At 37.0% G+C, this 24,819-nt stretch overlaps 1 protein-coding gene across 5 annotated transcripts in view; it reads left to right on the plus strand.

Annotated features, from left to right (window-relative positions):
- Nucleotides 1-24,819, plus strand: part of FOLH1 (folate hydrolase 1) — a 59,176-nt gene that overhangs the window by 1,112 nt on the left and 33,245 nt on the right. For 2 of the 5 annotated variants that reach the window (XM_004390479.1, XM_004390481.1), the window contains exons 1-9: nucleotides 549-671; nucleotides 3,230-3,335; nucleotides 6,522-6,708; nucleotides 9,726-9,827; nucleotides 17,457-17,582; nucleotides 18,565-18,751; nucleotides 21,727-21,820; nucleotides 24,283-24,381; nucleotides 24,656-24,741. In XM_004390479.1, coding sequence (XP_004390536.1) covers nucleotides 554-671; nucleotides 3,230-3,335; nucleotides 6,522-6,708; nucleotides 9,726-9,827; nucleotides 17,457-17,582; nucleotides 18,565-18,751; nucleotides 21,727-21,820; nucleotides 24,283-24,381; nucleotides 24,656-24,741 — 1,105 coding nt within the window. In that variant the 5' untranslated portion in view covers nucleotides 549-553. Of the gene's footprint in view, nucleotides 1-548; nucleotides 672-923; nucleotides 934-3,229; nucleotides 3,336-6,521; nucleotides 6,709-9,725; nucleotides 9,828-17,456; nucleotides 17,583-18,564; nucleotides 18,752-21,726; nucleotides 21,821-24,282; nucleotides 24,382-24,655; nucleotides 24,742-24,819 lie in introns of those variants that run through there. The other 3 variants (XM_004390480.1, XM_023725369.1, XM_004390482.1) reach the window with 3 other exon arrangements.

A 24,819-nucleotide genomic window follows, 5' to 3' on the forward strand; every position in this document is an offset into this window, starting at 1 on the left:
AGCCTGTGCTTACCTTGCCTATTGGATAACGCGCTCCCGTTCAAATTTGTTCATTCTTCCTTGAGTGCAGACGAGTGTTATAGGTTGTTGGAAAGACAGTTTTATAGCCCTTATCAGCTGGGATGAAAATGCTGGTTTCATTTCTGAGCAATATTAGTAAGTCAAAACTTTCAGCCAGTATGGACAGCACTGTTTTCCTTTTGGGAATGAAGATTTTGGTCTGGGAGTGGAGAGAGGTGAGTAGTTCCCTCCTCCCTCTCTACCTCCCTTCCTCGTTTCTCTTAAATAAAAAAAAAAAAAAAAAAATTTTTTTTTTAAGTACCTCTCAAAAGGGGCTGGGTTTCCTTCTTCTTCTGATGGCAAATATCGCCTTCCTCTCGCCAGGATTGGTTCAGAGTAAGCTAGAAATACTTTCAGGGCGGAGAAACTAGACTCCGCAGGGAGCAGATTCCAGCCGCCAGTAACTGATAATAGAGGCACTTGGGAGAGGAAGACTTTGCCTCGCGGAGCTGCAGGTCGAGGGACGCACTCTGGGTGCCAGACCCGCGCGAGGATGTGGAATCTCCTTCAAGACACCGACTCCTCCGTTAACGCTTGGCGCCGCCCGAGCAGGCTCTGCGCTGGGGCGCTGGTGCTGGCCGGCGGCCTGTTTGGCCTCGGCTTCCTCTTCGGTAGGGACGCACTCGCCATCCAAACCCCCGCGCATACGCGGGCGTGGGGAGCCCGGCAGTTCCGCGGCTCCGGGGACACGCGGGCCGGGCTGCTGAATTGGGTCCTGTTGCCCTCCTCCCTCCAACCCACTAAAAACCCACTATCTTCCAGTCGATAGCGACCCTATGGGGCAGGGTAGAACTGCCCCACCTAGGGTTTCCTAGGCTGTAAATCTTTATGGAAGCAGATTTTCACGTCTCTCTCCTGCACAGCGGCTGGTGGGTTCCAACTGCCCACCTTTAGGTTAGCAGGGGAGCGCTTAACCACTGCGCCACCAAAGCTCGTCTTTCTCCCCAAGGGGCAGCGATTTTGGGTTGGAGAAATGTGAGGATGAGTCCCCACTAGTTAGGTGGGGAGTTCCTGGGGACGGTGCAGATTTGATTCTGGACCAGTAACTTGTGGGACAGACCCCCAGGGTAAGGTGTAGAATTATGAATTCCTGAAACTGGGCTTCAGAAAGTTCCACCCGCCCAAGCCTTGAAAGAAGTAGCTACTTTGTTAAACTAGCAGCAGATGTTTCGGGCACATGAACCAGGTGGTCCAGGGAGCTTTGCTCAAAGCGGCACGTACTTGTTCAGGATCTTTATGGAGTCGTGTGCTTGGGACTACTTCACGTGTACGATAGAGTTCAGGGCCATGCTGTATGGGGGACTTTTTCTCTCTGCATTCTTTCAGCCTGGGAGCAAAGAGGCACATTTGGAAACTGGGTTAATGTTTCTTTGACCCCAGATTTACTGTGAGGGCTCTGAAATAGATCCTTACCAACAGGTGTTGTACATCGCTGCCGTGTCCTGATTTACAGAGTTAAACCAACTCTCCAAGAAGATCTGGGCAGCACAGACAAGCTCACACTTTGACTTTCTGATTTTGACTCTGCCTTCTGTTAGTTGCATTGAATAAGTTACCAAGTTTCTCTAAGCCTCAGTTTCCCTTTCTTTATGGTGAGGGTCGTTTATCTGAAATTTATTGGGAATAGCAATGAAATAAAATGTAAAGCTCCTAGCACAGTGCTGGGGTGTGGGCACTTTATTCTTTCTTGAAGACAAGACGCTCCTAAGTGGACTTTTATGCACAGGACTAGGTTAAGGTATTGCCAGGCAGTTTACTCTTGCTGTGGATTCTGTTTTACGCCCAAGTGGAATGTTATTTTCTTTAGCTCTGAACCATTCATTTCACTATGTATGTGTGCATGTATGTATGTGTGCATGTGATCATTTGATTAAATGACTACGAAGTTCCAGGAGAGCTCGCTGATTTTGGTAATCATTTTATCCCCTGATCATATCATTTCTTTGCATAAACTCTGTAATGAGGTCCCGTTTCCCTTAGTGTAAACGCCAAGGCTCTGTATGATCTGGCCGGCCATTGCCTCTGGTCTTCTCTGTGAGCTGGGCTCCTTGCAGAGATATTGGGTGAACTGTAGTCTCACTGCAGTTTTCTGACTCGGAATTTCTCAAGCCTACTTCAGCTGGAGCTGGAGCCCTGGTGGCACAGTGGTTAAGTGCTCGACTGCTAACCGAAGGGTCTAGGGTTTGAACTCACCAGCTGCTCCACAGGAGAAAGATGTAGCATTCTGCTCCCATAAAGATTTACAGCCTTGGAAACCCTATGAGGGCAGCTTTACTGTCCTCTAGGGTCATGGAATCGACTCAATGGTAACAGGTTTTTCGGGTTTTTTTTTTTATACTTCAGCTGGAAAAAAAATCTCAGCACGTTTTACTTTAGTTTCAGAACCAGAGCAAATGTGAAGTCTGAGTTTCTTTCGACTGTTTGAAATAATTTATGTACTTGAGATATATTCATAACTCATTATAAACGTTTATTAAATGCCTGCTCTTGGCCAGCAGAGGAGCAGTCACTGGACGGAGAAACTTCACGGAGAAAGAAGGCGGATCTCCTTTTTGCCTTAACTTTCTACAGATCATGCTTATCCCCATAAAGTGAAACATGAATACCATATTTAAGTTTAGCGCTGATTTCCTCATGAAACATTTCTTAGGGAGAATAACAGCAACACCTGTCTCTAAAATTGGATGAAAATATATTTTAATATGTTGTAATCATATTATAATTAAAAAAGCAGTCTTCATGTTGTTTTTTTAAATAATTTTTTTCTCATTGTTGAGAAGGTACACACAGAACATACACCAATTCAAGAATTTCTACCTGTATAATTCAGTGACATTGATTGCATTCTTTAAATTGTGCAGTCATTCTCACCCTCCTTTTTAGAATTGTCTCTCCCCTGTTAACATAAACTCACTGTCCCTTAGATTTCCTATTGAATCTTTCGAGTTGCTGTTGTCAGTTTAATTTCATATAGACAGTTCTTAAAAGAGTGCATGTTCTTTTTTTAATGGAAGTAGGCAAGAGAAATTAAAATTCAGAAAAATCTCACTTAATGCCAGAAATAATTGATATTTTGTATTTCACATATGGTAGATACAATAATAATAAGGAAAAATAAGATCTGCCTATGAGCTTGTATTTCATTCATCTGTTTGGATGTATTTTACAGGGTGGTTTATAAAATCCTCCAATGAATCTATCATTGTTCCACAGCAAAATATGAAAAAGGTATTTTTGGATGAATTGAAAGCTGGGAACATCAAGAAGTTCTTATTGTAAGTATATACTTGAAAGTTGCTATGGACAATTTGTTGGGAAAAATTCTGTTCAGAAGTTTTGATGGAAAATTTCAGGTGTGAGGAACTGACTTTTTTAGGTTTTTATTTCTTGGGGGTCTTATTGTATCACATTTTATATGGGGAGGAATACGCTCTCAGGTGAACTTCACTTTTATTGATGTTTTAGAACAGAAGTCAGCAAACTTTTTCTGTAAAGGGCTGAGCTTTGTGGGCCAACTGGTAGTCACAGCTACTCAGCTCTGCTATTGTAGCACAAAAGAAGCCATAGAAAGTACATAAACAAATGAGTGTGGCTGTTCCAATAAAATCTTATTTATGGGCACTGAAATTTGAATGGTTTATCATTCATGTGTCACATAATAGTATTCTTTGATTTTTTATAATTTTATATAAAAAGATAATATGCGTACTCACACATATATATGCCTTTATTGATTATAATAGAATTAAAATTCTAAATAAAAATTTGCTAGGATATCTCCTGAGGTATTGGAAGGGCTCTCTCAGGTTGGAGACCCTGAAGCTTAAACTTCTTTATCTTTATGGAAACCCCACCTCTGCCTCTTGCCCTTATTCTACTAGACCAGTACTAGTATCAAATGCTGTCCAGCCAATTCTGACTCATGGTGACCCCATGTGTGTCAGAGTAGAACTGTTCCATTGGGTTTTCAGTGGCTGATTTTTCAGAAGTAGATCACCAGTCCTTTCTTCCGAGGTGTCTCTGGGTGGACTTGAACCTTTAACCTTTCAGTTAGTGGCCAAACACATTAACCGCTTGCACCTCTCAGACCCTCCTATTCCACTGTAGTTATGTGTAATAGGTATAACAAAAATAAAGGTCCAAGAGATGTAGTCTTCATTCCTAGAAATAGCTGCATCCCTGATTTCTTCTTCCTTTCCCAACCCGTGACATGGACTAACCAACAAGGGAAAAAAAAAGAATGCCTTTCTTTACTTCTCTTTCTGGACTCTTGAGCAAGACCCAAGCAGCCTGGTTTTTGCTTATTCTCCACGGCCCTCTATAAGTTTCTCTTACTACTTAGAACTCAAAGGTGTTCACCATTAACACACACTTACACACAAAGAGATTAAGAGAACCTCCACTCATCCCTCTAAGGATGACTGAATCTCTAGAAGCTTCTAGGAGTCTCCAGATTTGCAACTTGTCATTTATACATCAGAGAGCTTCCAATCGATATGTACCATATGTACCATGGACAGGGGCGGATTATCCAGTAGGCAAGGTAAGCACGGTGCTTACCTAGCTTATCAGATCATCTGTAGTGAACAATTTCTTTTTTTTTAACCACAGTGAAAGATTCTGTTTCTGGGTTTGGCTGTCATCTGTCTCTCCCAACCCCACAGCACCTTCCTACAGAATCAGAGCCCCTTTTCAAATTTACAGTCCCTGCCAGTAAGCAAGGTAAGCATGGGCTTACTTGTGCTTACTTAAAAATCTGTAGTGAACAATTTCAAAGATGTGGTGAAACCCATGTGAAGTTATATACTACAGATTAGTAAATAAGCAGAAGTTAAGCCTGTGCTTACAGGATGATTCACCCTTGTCCATAGATCAGAAGCCTCCAACTTTCCCTCTTCTCCCACTTTATGATCTTTTGTTCTGCTGTTAAAGGTCCCTACTACCTATGTGAGTTATCTGCCTCTGGGTTGAGGATGTTAAGTAGAAGCTGCCTTTTCAGTCACCTTTGCGGTCCAGGCTTATCCTATGTTTTCTTTTATGTTCTATAAACACCTAGTGGAATTCTCAGATCTGTTCACTGTTTTGCATCTCTTTAGAGGGCCTTTCCTTCTTCCCTCATGTCCTGAAATTATTTTAGAAGAGTGTTTTAGACAGAGTGCCGCAGAATATCACTGGTCTGCATTTGCATACTAGTTCCACCTTTTACTTTAAGTCACGTAACCCCTGTAAGCATAGTCTTGTCATTTGTAAACCAGATGTGATGTATTAAAACAGGAATACCAAGAGCTTTCCTTAACTTTGCTTTATGAATGAAATGATATAACGTATGTAACAGGCTTCAAATGATACTTCGACTATATTTAAACTTTTCAATCGGGAAAAGTATATATAAGCAATATTTTTGAATATACAAAACATTTGTTGCTGTTTTGGATAATTCCTAAATTATTATTCCTACTATTTTTTAAATAAAATTTGATATTCTATAGTATTAGCAACAAATTATTTGCAACACACTTTCCAAATGATTAAAACAAACAAACAAAAAAAGTAACTGCTGTTTAATGTGAGTTATCTCACTGAGCCTCAAATTTTTGTGAAGTAGTGAGGTGGTGATATTCTCCCTATGTACAGATGAAGAACTCAAGACATGGTAGCCAAAATTTTGGCCACATACAGAATAGCATTTTTGTTAAAGATATTTCCTGTCACGCTAATTCTCTTCATTAATTTTAAGTGCATGATTGATGGAGTCTGCGCTTGTGCCCATATGTTTAGATTATTCCTTAATAAGGCAATTTCTAAATGGTTAGTAATTGGTTTCAAATGTGCCTGTAACTTTCAGTATTTGAAAGCAAATGTAATTCTCAGTAGTTATTATGTCTCAGCTTGGTCTTTTGGATGAAAATATTTTTTATTTCCCAAATATATCTTATACAAGCAAAGAAACAGATAATTTCGCGAAAGCTCCAAGATATATGGGATTTATGGAAAGAATATGACACTTTCTTCATCTGCTATATGGTGTATGTCAACAGGACTGCACATATAACCAAAAAAGAAAACCAAACTGATTGCCTTCCAGTCAATTCTGACTCATAGTAACCCTGTAGGACAGAGTAGAACCACCCCGTAGGGTTTCCAAGGAGTGGCTGGTGGATTCAAACTTCCGATCTTTTGGTTAGCAGCCGAGCTCTTAACCACTGCACCACTAAAGGCTCTACAAATATCAGTTTGTTCAGTTTTTCTCTTAAGTAAGTACAAATTAGAGCATGAACATTTCAAAACAGGCTTTGAAAATCTGTTTGATGCAAAAATACCACTCTTTCTTTTTTACCTATCACTTTTCAAAGTATTTTTAAATGTAAGTCTGCCTTATTTTGTTGTTGATTTAGGATAAAGATTGACTAAACATTGATCTAAACATTGATTTCTAACCACTTTCAATTTTTGTCCACCAGTAATTTTACACAGATACCACATTTAGCAGGAACGGAACAAAACTTCCAGCTTGCAAAGCAAATTCAATCCGAATGGAAAGAATTTGGCCTGGATTCTGTTGAGTTAGCCCATTACGATGTCCTGTTGTCCTATCCCAATAAGACTAATCCCAACTACATCTCAATAATTGATGAAGATGGAAATGAGGTAAAAAAAAAAAAGAATAAAAGAAAGCTTCTCCCCAATATCTATTATTTTCAAATACTTTCTGTGAAAGAACTTCTTAACCCATCTGAAAATATTGATAGAAATCAATATTACTGAAAATTGTTAATGACATTTTTAATAACTTATTACCAATCTTGACTACTTTCTTATACAGTCATGCATCACTGAACGTCCATGATACATTCTGTAAAGTAAGACATTATGTGATTTGGATATTGTGTGAACACCACGTTATATACAGGCAATTCCTCGGTTATGAACGTCCAACTTACATACAACCCGTAGTTACTAACCAACCCCCATAAAGCCTACTATATTAAAAATTTGAGGTACATATAATGGTTCCTGATAACAAATGGGCACTAATTTGAGATACACATCAAAACATTATTATTATTACTGTATTATCATGTTAAAGATGTTATAGTGTTTCTGGAAGTGTTTCTTTAATGTTTTTTATGCATAGAAAGGTACACTATATACTATATATTAAGACAAACATTTGACTAACTGATGTTAGATACAAACTGTACCTAACTATTCTGACTTACATATAACCTTATGGGATCGTGGATGGATATGTGGTTGGACATTGCCCGAACGGATGTTATGCGGTGCATGACTGTAATTGAATTTAATATAATGTTGGATAGATTCTGAGGAATTACTGCTTGATGGCAGATGCTATTTTGTATCTTAAATATTGCACACCAATGTTAATCCCATCAAATATGATATATTAGTGAGCTTCCAAGCAACTAGAATAAGACCAACTACATCTTTGATAGGTTTGAATTATGAAGACATTGCATAGACTTGGATTGCTAGGAAATGCAGAGACTGAGTGAATAGTTTGAGTCAGCAGATTTTTATTGGTACTCAATGATAATGTCTCTCACATGATTATGTGCTCAGTTCTATACCAAGAACTTGTGTATGGTCATTTGGAGAGAAAGATGGTTTAGAGGAGGGCTTGAGGGGGAGGTCTATAGAACGATATCTATTCAAAAGAATTTACAATCTTGTTTTCAAATTAAAGCAGACACTTGAAAAAGAGAAGATAATTCAAGAGATTAAGATATTTCTTATCATGGTAATTCATATATTCATCCTTATTTAGCATAGGGATTTTTTTTTTAAAGCTATCATATCTAGAATAGCTCCTTTTGTTACATAGCTTCCTTTTATTAGCTGAGCCTCCTGAATTATATATAGCTTCAAATATGTCCAGCATGGTCAGTGAACAGAAACCATCATGTGATTTCAATATGTATGTATATATATATTAATTTCAAAATACAATGATATGTCAATCATCTCTCGTATTGATTATCAGTCTCTTCTTAAATGATTAATATTTTGGTATGTTTTGCAGTCAGTGATGTAATTATTGCTAAATTTCCTAATGTCATTTCAAACTTTCCATATTAGCCACTATTTTAAATTATAGTCGTTAACAGCTTAACTTTAAAAAGTATAATCAAATATGTTCCAAAATAAAAAAGTATTTTAAAAAGTATATGAGGAATGCCAATATACATCATATAGCCCTGTAACATTTATTAAATAAATGGTGGCATATCTATATAATTAAACACCATGAGATTTTTAAAAACATGTTTAGGAAAAGCATTTAATGATATAAAATATTAACAATGTTAAAAAATGTATGTATACTTAAACCTCAGTTTTGATCCATCAAATTTAAGCATTATCTGTGTACGATGAGGAAAACAGAAAACCTACATTTCTCCTCTCCTTTCCTTCCTCCTTACCTCCCAATTGCAAACATACTACTGCTTTTATTATTTCATTTTGTTATTCACTTTTACTATTACAAGCATTTATGTAATTCATAAAGCTTGACACAATATAAAAAGTATCATATGTAAGTTTCATTTTGGAGATTCTCCCTAATGGTCTTAGCTGCCTAAAGCTTCTTAAATTTTTAAAATTATACCATTATTTGGTATTTATTTTATCCAAGTTACATCTAGACAAAAAGAATCACGTAGTTTTCCAAAGGGCCTTCCTTCTTTCTTATTTCCTCTTCCCAGAGGCAATCACTATTCAACTTTCAGTTGATACTTTGATGTTTACCTCTATTTATTTAAATAATGGGTTTATAGTGCTCTTTTTGCTTTCTTTTCACGTTTACGCATTGCTTGTTGACACGATGATGATTTGGTTGTACTTCATCCCTGTACCCTGACCACAAGTTCCCTGGGTGGCGCAAATGGTTTGAGCTCAACTGCTGACCTAAAGGTTGGCAGTCTGAACCCACCCAGTGGCACCAAGGAAGAAAGGCCTGGCTATCTGCTTCCATAAATATTACAGTCAAGAAGATCCTATGCAGCAGTTCTATTCTGTAATACATGAGGTTGCTATGAGTCAGAATCAACTCAATGGCAGCGTGTAGTTTAATTATTGGGACTAACTATTCACAGCCATATAGTAAACTGAGATTCTTTTTACTCTTCTGCACAATTTATTTTCCCCTGAAGTCAATAATTGTCTTTTTTTAATTGTTTCATTTTATATTACAAACTTTACAAGTTTAATTTAGTTTCTGTTCTTTCTGTTGACTTTTTTCAACTTAACCCCCAAACCTCCAACTAAATTCATCCTTTACCACAAAATAGGTAAAAATCTACAACTTGAAAATACCAAACTATGCTCTTTTGCTCCTAAGAAGGCATAAGAAAACATAACAACTTGAGTAATTCTGATATGGTATTTTTATTAGCTTTGCCTCCCTAACTAGACTGTACCATTTTGAAGACAGGAGCTGTAATTTATTCATTTCATGAACTCCTCACAGCTTCTAGCACAGTGCTGAGTATCTGATAATGTATTCTCAAAATACTAAAGGATAGATTAACCCTTAGTGACAGAAAGATAGTATGTATTTTTCTTGTTTGACTGTCGTTTAATCAAGCCTTAACTGATTTATTTTTGATTCTTTGTTTGTTTGTTTTTTTTTTTTTTTACTCTAGCTTTTCAACACATCATTATTTGAACCACCTCCTCCTGGATATGAAAATATTTCAGATGTTGTGCCACCTTTCAGTGCTTTCTCTCCACAAGGAATGCCAGAGGTAAAACTAAACTAAACTAAAATGAAATGAAAACAACAACAGAACCTCCCTCTATATGTGCAGATCATAATTAAAGGGTTATAAGGCGATTTTTGACATAATCCAAATTTACCCTCTTTCCACATTTGATGTTCTGTGTTAAGACTAACTTAGAAACATTGCTTTCACTTTAAAAAAAAAATCTTCCCAGTTGTTACAATCTCTATTAGTTGCTACATTTCTCTAGTTTTCTTTATTTTTTTCTCCAGTGCATGTAATTTAGATAAGAAACTAAAAGTTCTTAGTTAGAAATATGGAGATTGATTTTTTAAATAGCTTTTTTAAGGTAAAATTACTACAGTGAAGTACACAGATCCAAAGTTTACATTTAATGGCTTTTGACAAATGCATGCACCTGTGGGATCCAAACCCTTATTAATGTACGGAATATAACCATCACTGATTTAAGTCCCCTCATGCTTCTTGCCAGTCATTCCTACACCCTCCTAGAGGCAATCATTCTTCTGATAGTTTTGCCACCGTAGATTGTTTTTGTCTTTTCTAAGAAACTCATATAAATGGAATTGTATAGCATATAAGCATATGACCTTTTGTGTCTGCTTTCTTTAACCAAGCATAACGTCTGTGAGATTCACAGTCTTGTCATTTATCAGGAATTTGTTCCTTTTTATTGCTGAGTAACTTCCATTGTATGAATAGACTACATATGTTACTACAGTTGTAGAACACTGATTAATTTTTCAAAAGAGTTTGAATAAGGATGTTGTTGCCAATTTTGAATAAAAACCAGGAATGTCCATTCTAGAAAATTTTTTGTGGTTTAGTCAGTGAAGCGGCATGCATACCTATTGTCGGTAATTTTACAATCAAGCCCCAGATTCCTTCCCAGTACTTTGTTTTTGGTGAAAAAATTTAATTTGAAAAGTCTGAATAGTAATGTATTATTATCTTTTTTAAAGTCTTCTTTCCTAATAGAATATTCCACATTAAGTATATTTGATTTTGTACATGTTGAGTTTGAGATGCTTAGAATATATTCACAAGGGAGTTGTTGCTGGAAAATTGGGTAGATTAGACTATTACTCAGTAGAGAGATAAGGGTTTAACTGTCACTGTAACATCCTAAGTAAAATATTTGCACTTAGAGTTGAATTGATAGTTAGAAATCTATCTTCACCAAATAGACTTTATTTCAAGGACATAAAGATGGTTTAATATTAGGGAATGAAGAAAACAAGGCACAAGGGAAAGTTTAGTCCAAAGGACTAATGGACCACAACTACCACAGCCTCCACAGACTGAGTCCAGTACAACTAGATGGTGCCCGGCTACCACCACTGACTGCTCTGACAGGGATCACAACAGGGGGTCCTGGACAGAGCTGGAGAAAAATGTAGAACAAAATTCTAACTCACAAAGACCAGACTTACTGGCTTGACAGAGACTGGAGAAACCCCGAGAGTATGGACCCCGACACCCTTTTAGCTCAGTAATGAAGTCACTCTAGAAGTTCACCTTTTAGCCAAAGATTAGACAGACTCATAGGATAAAATGAGACTAATGGGGCACAACAGCTCAGGGGCAAGGACTAGAAGGCAGTAGGGGACAGGAAAGCTGGTAATAGGGAACCCAAGGTCAAGAAGAGAGACTGTTGACATGTCGTGGGGTTGTTAACCAATGTCATAAAACAATATGTGTACTGTCTAATGAGAAACTATTTGTTCTGTAAACTTTCATCTAAAGTACGATAAAAAAATTAGGGAATGACATATTTTTACAAGATAAGATAAAAACATATTTTAATGGTTTTCAAATGTATATACTTTATCAACTCATTACTAATTTTAGAAAATCTCAGAATATTTTCTATTGTTTCTATGAAATTTACTTCAAATGAAGAGTCAACATCATACTTAATAGTATAATATTAGAGGAATTCTAATTTAATAAGAAGATATTCTTATATTAGGCATATAATAAGAATACTTTCAGTCATCATAATTATTTAATAATTGTTAGATGTTTTGGCCAGAGGCATGAAATAGAAATAAGGGGTATAATTGGAAATCAAGAGGCAATATACTTTAGACCTCAGAGGTACTGAGGCCACTTAGTCTTATTCCTCAGGATAAGACACACTAGCATCATGGGTCCATGTGAGGCCCCTCTTTTATTTTATCTCCCATCCCTATTCTCAATTCCATTCCCCTCCCCACTACACTCACTCTAATGTAGGTATGTCCTTCGATATGTATGTATTGTTGGGAAAATACATAGCTTCATTTTGGGCTTGATGTAGAATGACACTTTAGGTCTTACTCAGTTTTTTACTATTTTCAGTCAATTGTCTTTTAAAAATCCATACATGTTGCTTTTTGTCAGGGTAGTCATTACTTATCTCTGTTGCATATTATTCCATCTTCTGTGCATACCGAATGTAACATGTGTTCTGTTAGTATTCTGTCCATGATGGACTCATAGTTTGACAGTTAACAGCTAAATGCTCATTACCATAAACATTGTTTGAGTGAATATGCTCACACATGTCGCCACATGGACCTGCAAGGGTTTCTCTGTGGACGATAACCCAAGCGTGGGATTGCTGGGTTTTAGAGCATACTTAACATCACAAAATCCATCCTGTTGCAGTTTATACACCCACTGACCATGTATGAGTATTTGTCTTTCTTCACATCTTCATCGACACCTGAAGTTATATGGCTTTAAAACTTTTGCCCATCTAATTGTTTTATTGTTTAATTCTCATTTCTCTGATCATAAATAGAGGTTGATCGTCTCTAAACATATTTGCTAACTGTTTCGGTTTTTTACTTTGTGAAATGATTAATTACATCCTTTTTTTCCCCCTATTGAATTTGTTTTCTTCTTGTTAACTTGTAGGGGTTTCTTAAACATTGTAGTTATTCTTCCAATATTGGCTTTAAATATTGCAAATGTCTTCTCCTAATTTGTCACCTGTTTGCTAACTTTATCTATGTTGCCCTGTATTGAAAATATATCTAGTAATTCCTTCCTTTTTTATTATTTACAGTGATATGTCTGTATAACCAGAAAATATAAAGAAAATTAACTAATAAAATCTTCCTTAAAAAATAGCATTATAATTACCAGATAGGAGTTAAATCTATATGGACAAGTAGTATATGATAGCAGAAAATTTAAAATAGCTCTAAGATACAAAAACACATTTAAAATATCTTAACGTGAAATGAGTATGAACTAGGTGAAGAACACTAAGATTTACTGAGAAGTGAAAAAATTATGTGTGAAGAAACAGATCAAGTGAAAGACAGAATGTTGTAAGGAGAACACTACAAATCCAGTTTGTAGGTTTACTGCATAAGCAGTTAAGTCCCCAAAGGATTTTTGGACTTTGATAGAATTACAGCCATAGAGATCATAACTCTTATTTCTTCCAAGTAGACTTAAATTCTTCCAGATGAATGGGAGGAGAGATGGAGCATGTGACTCTGTATAGGATTGCTTTTTGTGTTCAAATATCAGATGAGTTGGTTGTCTGCTGTAAGATTAAAATGTGCTTCACTGGATCACCTGTAACCCAGCCAATGGTTTTCAAATTCTATTTTAAAAATATGCATGTTTGTATGTGTGTTTAAAATATTTCACTATCAGTGAATCTACGTTTGAAGACTCTGGAGTTAAAAATACTGGGCTCTACTTTAGGCCATTTGAATTTAGTAATTTGACAATGTCCATAATATATAGTCTAATAGTTCTCAATTTAAGCATGCATCACAATCACCTGGGAGGAGAGGGGCTTGTAAAACATAGATTCGTGAACCTGCCCCCTGAGTCTCAGTAGGTTTGGTTGGACCCTGAGAATATACATTTTTTAACAGGGTCCCCTAGGTGATGCAGATTCTGCTGGTTCAAAGACCATGCTTTGAGAATCACTGGTTTTGTCCTTCAATTTTGTCTCTATTAACAAGGGCAGGAAGATGGGAGCTTGAAAGAAACAGAGAAAATTCTAGGTTAACAGTGCAAGATTGTATTTATTCCCAGTTATGGAACAATGGTACAGTGTAAACTGTACAAGAAGGTCATTGTCTGAAAACAAAGCTTTTTTCTAACTAACAGTGAAAACTTGTATTTGAGAAGTGCTGAGAGGACCTATCTATCATACTTGTTTTCATTTTCAGAGTACATTGTCATTTTTTAAACTAATAACTTCCAATTCCTTCTCCATCATAATTTGTTTTGTCAGGATTGATACTTTATCAAAATATAGCCACATTTTAGAGACATTTAAAGAAATAGTTTTCCCAAAAGATAGTAATATTAACTAAGGGTAGATTTCAAGTAAAACTCTTACGTGAAAAGCAAATTTACTGAAACTAAATTGACTAATGAATCTGTAGCCACAGATAAGTGGCTGAGCTCCAGAGGTGCTCAAATAAGGGTGAGCTCCAGAGATGGCTAACAATTATTACTCAGACATAATAGTGTTATCATTAATGAAGCATTAATATTGCATTGGTTGTAGGAAGAAATTGTTGTTGTTGTTAGGTGCTGTCAAGTCGGTTCAGACTCATAGCGACCCTATATACAACAGAATGGAACACCGCCCGGTCCTGCACCATCCTCATAATTGTTGCTTTGCTTGAGCTGATCATTCCAGCCACTGTGTCAATCCATCTCATTGAGGATCTTCTTCTTTTTTGCTGACCCACTGGCTTACCAAGCATGATGTCATTCTGTAGGCACTGATCCCTCCTGATAACGTGTCCAAAGGACGTGAGATGAATTCTTGCTCTCCTTGTTTCCAAGGAGCACTCTGGCTGTATTTCTTCCAAGACAGACTTGCTCATTCTTCTGGCAGTTCATCGTATATTCAATATTCTTTGCCAACACCATTATTCAAAGGCATCAGTTTTTCCTCAGTCCTCCTTATTCATTGTCCAGCTTTTGAATGCATATGAGGCGATTGAAAACATCGTGGCTTGGTTCAGGCCTACTTTAGTCATCAAAGTGACATCTGTTTTTCAACACTTTAGGTCTTCAAGAAATACTCATCAAACAAATCCTAGAATCAGCTTGATTAATAAGTCTATTTTGTATCAGGTGTAAATTTGTTGCACACATGGTATGAAAAATGTAGTCAAAGAGGAAAACAGTAAATAAATAAAATTATAGAATACTAGAAATTATCTGGAACTGAAGACTTAACCTAGGATGGCCTGGACCCCTTGAAATTGCACACAGCAGTGTGGGTATGTGTATATTTATATGCATTTTTCTGAGGAACACTTCTATACCTTTATAGCCACTATCTACAGGACGGCCACCTGTCTGTCCGGTTGTCGTACTGTGGCAGCTTGCACATTCGTATGATGCCACAAGTTATGCCACTGTTATTTTGAACACTGGCAGGGTCACTCATGGTACGCAGGTTTCAGCAGAGCTTCCAGGCTAAATCAGACTAGTACAAAAGGCCTGGCAACCTACTTCTGAAAATTAGCCAATGAAAACTTTATGGATAGCAATATAGCCACAACAGTGGGCTCAAACATATCAAAGATCATTAAGATGGAGCACGATTGGGCGATGTTTCATTCTGTTGTAGATAAGATCGCCATGAGTTGGAACAGGCTCACAGCAGCTAATAACGGGACAAATATGAACAGAACTGATTCATATTCCTCTAATTCATCTAATCGCCATCTTGATTTAATTCCTCTTGTGAATATCTTGTCTGAGGCTTGTGCACTTCTGACCCTGTTGTGTGCTCTTGCTTCTTCCCTCTTTCAAAGATGTGAAACACATCCACAGACAGGGAAAAAAATTCTGGCCATGACATATCCGACAAGGGTCTAATCTGTAAAATCTACAAAATACTTCAATACCTTAATAACAAAAAGACAAATAATCCAATTAAAAAACTGGCAGCGGATATACGAACAGACACTTCACCAAAGAAGACATTCAGGTGGCCAATAGACACATGAGGAAATGCTCTCGATCGTTAGCCATTAGAGAAATGCAAATCAAAACTACAATGAGAGATCATCTCACTCCAACATTACTGGCAAAAAAGAGAGAGAGAGAGAAAATAACAAGTGTTGGAGAGGTTGTGGGAAAATTGGAACTCTTACGCACTGCTGGTGGGAAAGTAAAATGGTCCAACTGCTGTGGAAAACAATATGGAACTTCCTTAAAAAGCTAGAAATAGAAATACCATATGATCCAGCAATCCCATTCCTAGGAATATATCCTAGAGAAATAAGAGCTGTCACACGAATAGACATATGCACACCCATGTTCATTGCAGCGTCATTCACACTAGCAAAAAGATGGCAACAACCTAAGTGCCCATCAACAGATGAATGGATACACTAATTATGGTACATACACACAATGGAATACTACACAATGATAAAGAACAATGACGAATCTTCGAAATGTCTCACATCATGGATGTATCTGGAGGGCATTATAGCTGAGTGAAAAAAGTCAATCACAAAAGGACAAATACTATATAAGACCACTATTATAAAAACTCAAGAAAAGGTTTATACACAGAAAGAAACAATTGTTGGTTACAAGGGAGGGAAGGGTTGGGGATGGGAAATCATTAACTAGATAATAGATTAAGTGTTAACTTTGGTGAAGGGAAAGATAGTACACAATATAAGGGAAGTCAGCACAACTTGACAAAGGCAAAGTCATAGAAACTTCATAGACACATCTGAACACTCTGAGGAACTGAGTCACTGGGGCTGAGGGCTGGGGCTCATGGTTGTGGGGTCATCTAGGTCAATTGGCATAACAAAGTTCATAAAGAAAATGTTCTACATCCTACTTTGGTGAGTAGCGTCTGGGGTCTTCAGAGCTTGCCAGCAGCCATCTAAGATACATCTACTGGTTCCATCCCGTCTGGAGCAAAGGAGAATGAAGAAAACCAAAGACATAAGGGAAATAATAGTACAAAGGACTAATGGATCACAATTACCACAGCCTCCACCAGCCTGAGTCCAGAAGAACTAGACGGTGCCTGGCTACCACCACCAACTCTCTGACAGGGATCACAGTAAAGGATCCTTGACAGAGTGGGAGAAAAGTGTAGAACAAAATTCAAATTCACCAAAAAAAAGACCAGACTTACTGGTCTGAGAGAGACTGGAAGAACCCCTGAGACTATGGCCCCTGGACACTGTTTTAACTCAGAACTGAAGCCATTCTGGAAGTTCATCCTTCAGCCAAAGATTAGACAGGTCTATAAAACAATAACGCACATGAGGAACATGCTTCTTAGTTCAGTCGTGTATACGAGACCAAACTGGCAACATCTGCCCAAGAGCAATGACGAGAAAGCAGAAGGGACAGGAAAAATGGACGGATGGAAACGGGGAAATGGGGTGTGAAAGGGGAGAGTAACGACACATCACAGGGATTGCAACCAATGTCACAAAACAATTTGTGTATAAATTGTTAAATGAGATACTAATTTGCTCTGTAAAGTTTCACCTAAAACACTATATATATATATATATATACACATACACATATTTAAGGACAACAAAAAAAGATACGAAACAGTCCTTATACAGAGAAACTTCTTTTGTACTAAATCATTCTTGATCTCAACAGGGTGATCTAGTGTATGTTAATTATGCACGAGCTAAAGACTTCTTTAAACTGGAGCAGGACATGAAAATCAATTGCTCTGGGAAGATTGTCATCGCCAGATATGGGAAAATTTTCAGAGGAAATAAGGTAAAAGTCATCTCTCCTCCCTCTTCCTCAAATATAAAAAAGTTATATTGTTTCTTGCCTGTGAAGAACCATCTCCTTAAAACTTTCTGAGGACCATGATCCTCTCCTGTTTTACAATGTGCCCATCTTAAGGGACGGACGCATTTACTAGCTTATAGGCAGGGGTATTCAGTTGGTTCACTGGAATTGGGCCAGGGCAGAAGCCGAGGGCGAGCAGATTTTTCTATACCCACAGATTATGTCTGTGGCCTGGGGAGAAGCATGCCCTGGGTTTGTTAATAACCTTCAGTACTTTTATTTTAAATATTATCCCTGGAAGTATTTACTAAATTAAATTTTTATACAAGTTACTATTATAGGCAATAATTTATACTGATTATGCTTAACAGCTTTAAAAATTGCTATTACTTGATTTGCTCACATTTTCTGTTGTTTAAATGGGGAATTAAATTTCAAATATATTGCTCATTTTTCAGCCATAGAACAATGGGAATCTGGCCTGTGCAGTCTACTTGCTGACTGTTTCTAGACTAGTGGAGGAAGCAAATGCTCACTGCCACTAAGACGAAAGTTTTCCCAAACCTGCTGCTCTGAGGGATAGTCAAGCTCTGGAACCCTGTTTTTAGAGCTTGTAGTAGGAAAAGGAAACCCTAGTGGTGTAGTGGTTAAGCACTGCGGCTACTAACCGAAAGGCCAGCAGTTTGAATCCACCAGGCACCCCTTAGAAACCCGATGGGGCAGTTCCACTCTGTCATATAGGGTCGCTATGAGTTGGAATTGACTTCATGGCAACAAGTTTGGTTTTTTCGATTTTAGTGGGAAAAAGAAAAAAAAAACATTCTCTGAGAGATGTCTGTTGCTATAGGTCTTACAATAAAAGATTGAAGATGATGTTTGGCCACTTTTAAAGTGTAATTTTGAAAATTGATATTACCAAATCTGGAACAATTAACTTGCATTAAGGAAAGACACTGTTTTACAGGTTAAAAATGCCCAGCAAGCCGGTGCCAAAGGAGTCATCCTGTACTCAGACCCAGCTGACTATTTTGTTCCCGGGGTTAAGTCCTATCCAAATGGTTGGAATCTTCCTGGAGGTGGTGTCCAGCGTGGAAATGTCTTAAATCTTAATGGTGCAGGAGACCCTCTCACACCAGGTTATCCAGCAAATGGTGAGTGATCAGAACTTAGTTATCACTTAAAACAAAACAAAACAAAAAAAAAGTTGCCCTGGAGTTGACTCTGACTCAGTGGCAACCCCATGTGTGTCAGAGTAGAACTGTGCTCCATCAATGGCTGATTTTTCACAAGTAGATCCCCAGGCCTTTCTTCCAAGGCACCTCTGGGTGGACTTGAACCTCCAGCCTTCCAGTTAGCAGCTGAGTGCATTAGCCATTCGCACCATCCGGGGACTCCAAAATTATCTTTTTCTGGTTATTAGGTGCCACTGAGTCAATTCTGACTCACAGCGATCCCATCTGACAGAGTAGAACTGCCCTATAGAGTTTTTTAGGTTGCAGTGTTTATAGGAGCAGATTACCAAGTCTTTCTCCCATGGAGCCATTGGATGGGATCCAACTGCCAACTCTTCAGTTAGCAGCTGAGTGCTTAACCATTGCCACCGCCAGACCGTATTCCTCAATCATCATAGGGAGCTTAAAAAAAAAATAATGAAACTTAAGTGATTTCATTAAAGGATTTCCTTTGGTACTTAATTGTGTCTTTTTGTTATTATTTTTGCATCTGAGAAGTAAATTAAAACGTTCAGAACTCTGAAAAATATTGGTTCAGGTCCTTTATCCCTTACATGAAACCCTTGGGCCTGATGGTGCATACAGCATATAGTGTATAACACTCTTATACAGAGCTGGGACAGAATACAGTGAACAAGCATATAAATATTTTTTCAGCAAAATGTCATGCTAAGTAGGGATAAATAAGGAATATAAATAGCTTAAAGTGAGCTGAAGTCAGATTTTGCTGTCAAATGAATTTGGATTAGATCACATTCTGTTGCTAAGTTCCCTCAATATTTGTGGTTTTCCCAATTGTGCATAAGGGACAAAACCAGACCAAACCAAAACCTTTGCCGTCGAGTTGATTCCAACTCATAGCAACCCTATAGGACAGAGCAGAACTGCCCCATAGGGTTTCCAAGGAGCTCCTGGTAGATTTGAACTGCCAATCGTTTGGTTAGCAGCCGTAGCTCTTAACCACTACACCACCAGGGTTTCTGGATAAGGGAAGGTAGATTAGTAATTCTAGAAACCTTAAAAATGACACATTTAGAATGGAGAGCCCAGAAAAGGCTTAGGGCATTGTTGCTGTATAAAGGTAGTAACATAACTATCATGAAACCTTTCCTAAATGCCAACCAACATACGTTAATTCCTTTGCTTTTCATAACAGGTAGTATTATTATCTCTGTTAGACTAGGAGAGGTAAGTACAAGGTCACCACAGCACTATGTGAGGAGCTGGGATTTAAATTCAGGCAGTTTGTCTCTCAAAGTCCACGTGCTTGACTTATGGTGAAATGCTCTCTTGTAAAACAGTAAGTAGATCATTAACAAAAGGAGCTAACTTATTTTAAAATTACTCAACTATTTGAAGATGCTTAAGAAAAATCTGTGATCATTTAGTTTCTGTAGCTTAAAACAAATTTATAACTTGCATAAAAGTTTGCCAAAGTATTTGGCACATTTCTGTATTTATTCTTCATGTCGTTTCTCCATCACAGTATCGAGTCCTCTAAAGCTTCTGTACTTTTGGCTTTGTAAATCTTCTTGGAACCATACATTTTCATAGATTTTTTGAGGGGACAATAATATATGTATTGACCTAATAATAACATCACACTGATCTACCTGAACTTTATTTACTCCATCTTTTTATTCTCAAGTTTTAGAAAATGTAATTTCTCCCAATATTTCTTAGTTAAACAAAGCTAAAATTATGAGGAAAATTGAGAATAACTGAAATTTTTCTGTCGATGGTCCTCAAATTTACATGATGAGATTTTAAGGAGGAAAATCATGTTAACCCTTTGGGGTAACATTTCTTGAATTCCCTTTCTGCCCTATTCTTTTTCATTTCCTTTTAATTTTACTTTTCATTATAACTATTTCTCACTTACACAAAATTAGAGTTATCAACATTTTGTCAGTCTTGTTTCATCTATCAGTCCTCCTTTTTTGTTATTATGCTAGAGAATTTGAAAATAAATCTCACATTTATCATATATTATGTCATTTTACCCATAAAAAGAAAAAGCTTTTTCAATTACCTAAATTTATTACTAGATTTTCAAAAAAAAAATTTGGGAGAAAAATAGCTCTTAGATTTCTTAAGTCTGAAGAAATGACAGAATATGTTTTTGTTTTAATCGAGATTTCATTAACCTGCAATAAAATGTTAGTTCAGTTCAATAAATTTTGGAAAATTGTGTACATTTATGTAACCCAAAATAAGATATAAAACATTTCCATCATTCTAGAAGGTTCTCTTGGCCCCTTTTCTGATCAGTTTGCACTACACCCCAAAGAGTCAAAGGAGGTAACCACTTTCAGGTATCTATCACCATAGATTAGTTTGTCCGATTTTGAACTTCATGTAAGAGGAATCAGACAGTATTCTTTCGTGCCTTTCTTGTTTCACTCAGCGTAATGAATTGAGATTATCTATGTTACTGTGTGTATTAATTTTTTCTTTCCTTTTAGCTCTTGAGTAGCATTCTGTTGTGGGACTATTCCACAGGCTGGTTATTCATTCTCCTGTTGATGGACAGACACCTGAGCTGTTTCCAGTATTTGGCTAATATCAATAAGGCTACTATGAACAATTTTATACAGGGTTTTTTGTGGACATATGTTTTCATCTTTCTTGGGTAAATGGAATTGCTGGGTTATAGTGTACATTTCTGCTTAACTTTAAATTTCAGGAGTTCTCTAAAGTGATCACAACATTTTACATTCTCAGTAGCAAAGTATGAGGCTGTCAGTTGCTCCACATTCTTATAAAATTGTCAGTCTTTTTTATTTTAACAGTTATAGTAGGGGCGACATGAGGATGAGTTTAATGTGTTGTAGAGAAAATTGTTTGAACGGAACTAAATTTTTAGTGAAGAAAATTTCGAATTTTTTTCCCAGAATATGCTTATAGACGTGAAATTGCAGAGGCTGTTGGTCTTCCGAGTATTCCTGTCCACCCAATTGGATACTATGATGCACAGAAGTTCCTAGAGTAAGTTTTTAAAAAACAATGGGATGTCTATTTGGTTAATTGTCTATAATAGCATTCTTCACATTTTATGCTTTTATCTCCGTTACTTGATACTGAAATTCTCGGAGATAGGTAGAGCATGTAATTTTATTACCCTATTAAAGAACAAGTAGTTCTGTTCTGAAATGTACTTTATACACTAGTGTAAAAGATTAAAAAATAACATTTATTATCTTTGTAACTATGAAAAGAAAAAGATAAGAAGGAAGGAGTGAAGGAAGGATCACATGGATTTGGATGTGAGGTTTATGTAACCATGATGTTTACCATTTGACTGCTCTGGTTAACGAGTTTGATATCAGCTGCTCCCTCACTGTGTAGTAGAATTACTTGATTTCAAAGATCATAAATGCAGTTTACTTCATATGGTTTGAGTTAATTCAGCTTTGTAAGCCATTTTATAACTGCAACTACCATTAATAACATAATTGTATAGAAAAGTGCATTTTGCATTCAGAACACCATAATCAAACTTGAACTTTGGAAGCACAACTTATTTGGAAGTTGGAGATTGCTTGTATATATTAAAAGCAATAAGACAATTCCTATTTCATCATCTGTACTTTCTAAGGAATAATGAAATGTTCTGCATGGTTGAAACTTAGTCTTTAAAAAAACAAAACAAAACAATCAAAATCAAATAAAAAGTAAAAGTAAATTAATTCAACACAACCTCCATTAAAAAGCCCAGCTGGCTTTGTTTTGCAGAAATTGACAAGCTGATTTTAAAATTCACATGGAAATTCAAGGGACCCAAGATATCCAAAACAATCTAGAAAATGAAGAACAAAGTTGGAGGACTCACATTTCCTGATTTCAAAACTAGTGGACCAATTTGTTTCTTTAGCTATATATTTTGGTTATTTTCTTAGTGGTTGTATAGGGGATTATAACTCATATATTTACTTATAACAATCTAGTTCAGAGTAATACCAAATTTCAATAGTATACAAAGCATTTACTCCTATATAGTTTCATTCCCTTCCACCTCCTTTGTGCTATTACTGCCATACAAATTATATCTTTATACATTATATGTACATCAACACAGATTTATAATTATTGTGTTATGCAGTTGTCTTTTAAATCAGAGAGGAGAAAAAATAGTTACAAACAAAAAATACATTTGTACTGTGCTTTGTTATTTACCTATGTTGCTACCTTTCCTTGTGCTCTTTATTTTTCCGATGGATAAAACCGAAACCTAACCCATTGCCGTCGAGTCAATTCCAACTCATAGGGACCCTATAGGACTGACTAGAACTGTCCCATAGGGTTTCCAAGGAGCAGCTTGTGGATTCGAACTGCCAACCTTTCAGTTAGCAGCCAAGCTCTTAAGCCAAACTCTTAACTACTGCGCCACCAGGGTCTCAAAATTTACATTTTCATTGTTAGCCTAAAGGACTCTCTTTATTATAATTTCTTGTAGATCCCCTAGCAACAAATTCTCAAGTTATTTTATGTGTGTGCCTGGGAATGTCTTAACGTCTCCTTCATTTTTGAAAGATAGTTTCACTGGATATGTAATTTTTGGTTGACAATCTTTTTCTTTCAGCACTTTGAATATTTCATTCCATTGCCTCTTTGCCTCCAGTCCAGGGTTATCTCCTGAGAGATAACCATGGACTAGTGGCATGTACTGGATGGTCCCTGGTATCTTTCTACCTATTTTAATCAAAGAAAAGTATGAAGACTTTGGGGGCTAAAAGTTGAACTGAAGGCCTTTTCCCTGCTCCTCTTCTATTCCTAATAAGATAAGCTTGAAAGTACTTTGTAAAGAATGAGCATATACACCTTTGGAAATATTTTTATTGGTGGTACAAATAACATAATGGAAAATTCCAAAGAGTTAGACATCAAGATGTTCCTTAAGAACATACTCTGGAGAGCACTGTTAACATGGTGTACTGTTGGAAACTGATAACCAAAACCAAAACCTGTTGCCATCGAGTCAGTTCCAACTCATAGCGAACCCCACGTAACAGAGTAGAACTGCCCCATAGGTTTTCTAAGGCTGTTAATCTTTATGGAAGCAGACTGCCACATCTTTCTCCCGAGGAGTGACTGGTGGGTTTAAACCACTGACCTTTCGGTTAGCAGCTGAGTGCTCCTACAAACTGATAACACACAGTGCTAATTCTTTTCAGTGATTTGAATCTCAGCTCTACCACTTGCTAGCTGTGTGACGTTAGGCATGTTACCTAATCTCTCTAAGCCTCAGGATCCTCATCTGTGAAACGGGAATAATAACAGAACCGACCTCGTAAGAGTTGTAGTAGGGATTAAATGGCATATTTTATGCAAAACATTTCTCACTATCCCTGGCCCAGAGAAGCTATTGTGAACAGACGCAAATTAATTGACACTGTGACTTCTAACGTCAAAGTTTTCCTTCAGCTAATAATACTTTTTCATTCCAACAGAAAAATGGGTGGAACAGCACCACCAGATAACAGCTGGAAAGGAGGTCTCAAAGTGCCCTACAATGTTGGACCTGGCTTTATTGGAGACTTTTCTACGCAGTTAAGAGGCTATTTTTATTTTAACTATTTCTAGGGAGAACCTTTTGTGTGTAAAACAATCACAGAGGATGACAGAAAAAGTGAACACCAGCAGGAAACAAAACTACAGATTACAGAAGGGAATACTCTTACATCATTACAATTGACCAGCATAATTTTTTGTCTGTGTGCATTTAGAAATCTTTTTAAAAAAATGATATAAGATTTAAAAATCATTGTGGGCAGTGATCTTTTAACCAATTTTTTGAGAACTTGTCCTTTGTTTCTGCATTAGAAAAGTCAAGATGCATATCCAGTCAAACAGTGAAGTGACAAGGATTTACAATGTGATTGGAACTCTCAGAGGAGCAGTGGAACCAGGTAAATCAATCACTGAAAAACATTGATGGAGCAACTCTTCTGTGCCAGGCACTGCTCTGAGCTCTAGAGCGTGAGGCA

The sequence above is a fragment of the Trichechus manatus genome, unplaced genomic scaffold (assembly GCF_000243295.1).
Source record: "Trichechus manatus latirostris isolate Lorelei unplaced genomic scaffold, TriManLat1.0 scaffold00302, whole genome shotgun sequence".
NCBI lineage: Eukaryota > Metazoa > Chordata > Mammalia > Sirenia > Trichechidae > Trichechus > Trichechus manatus.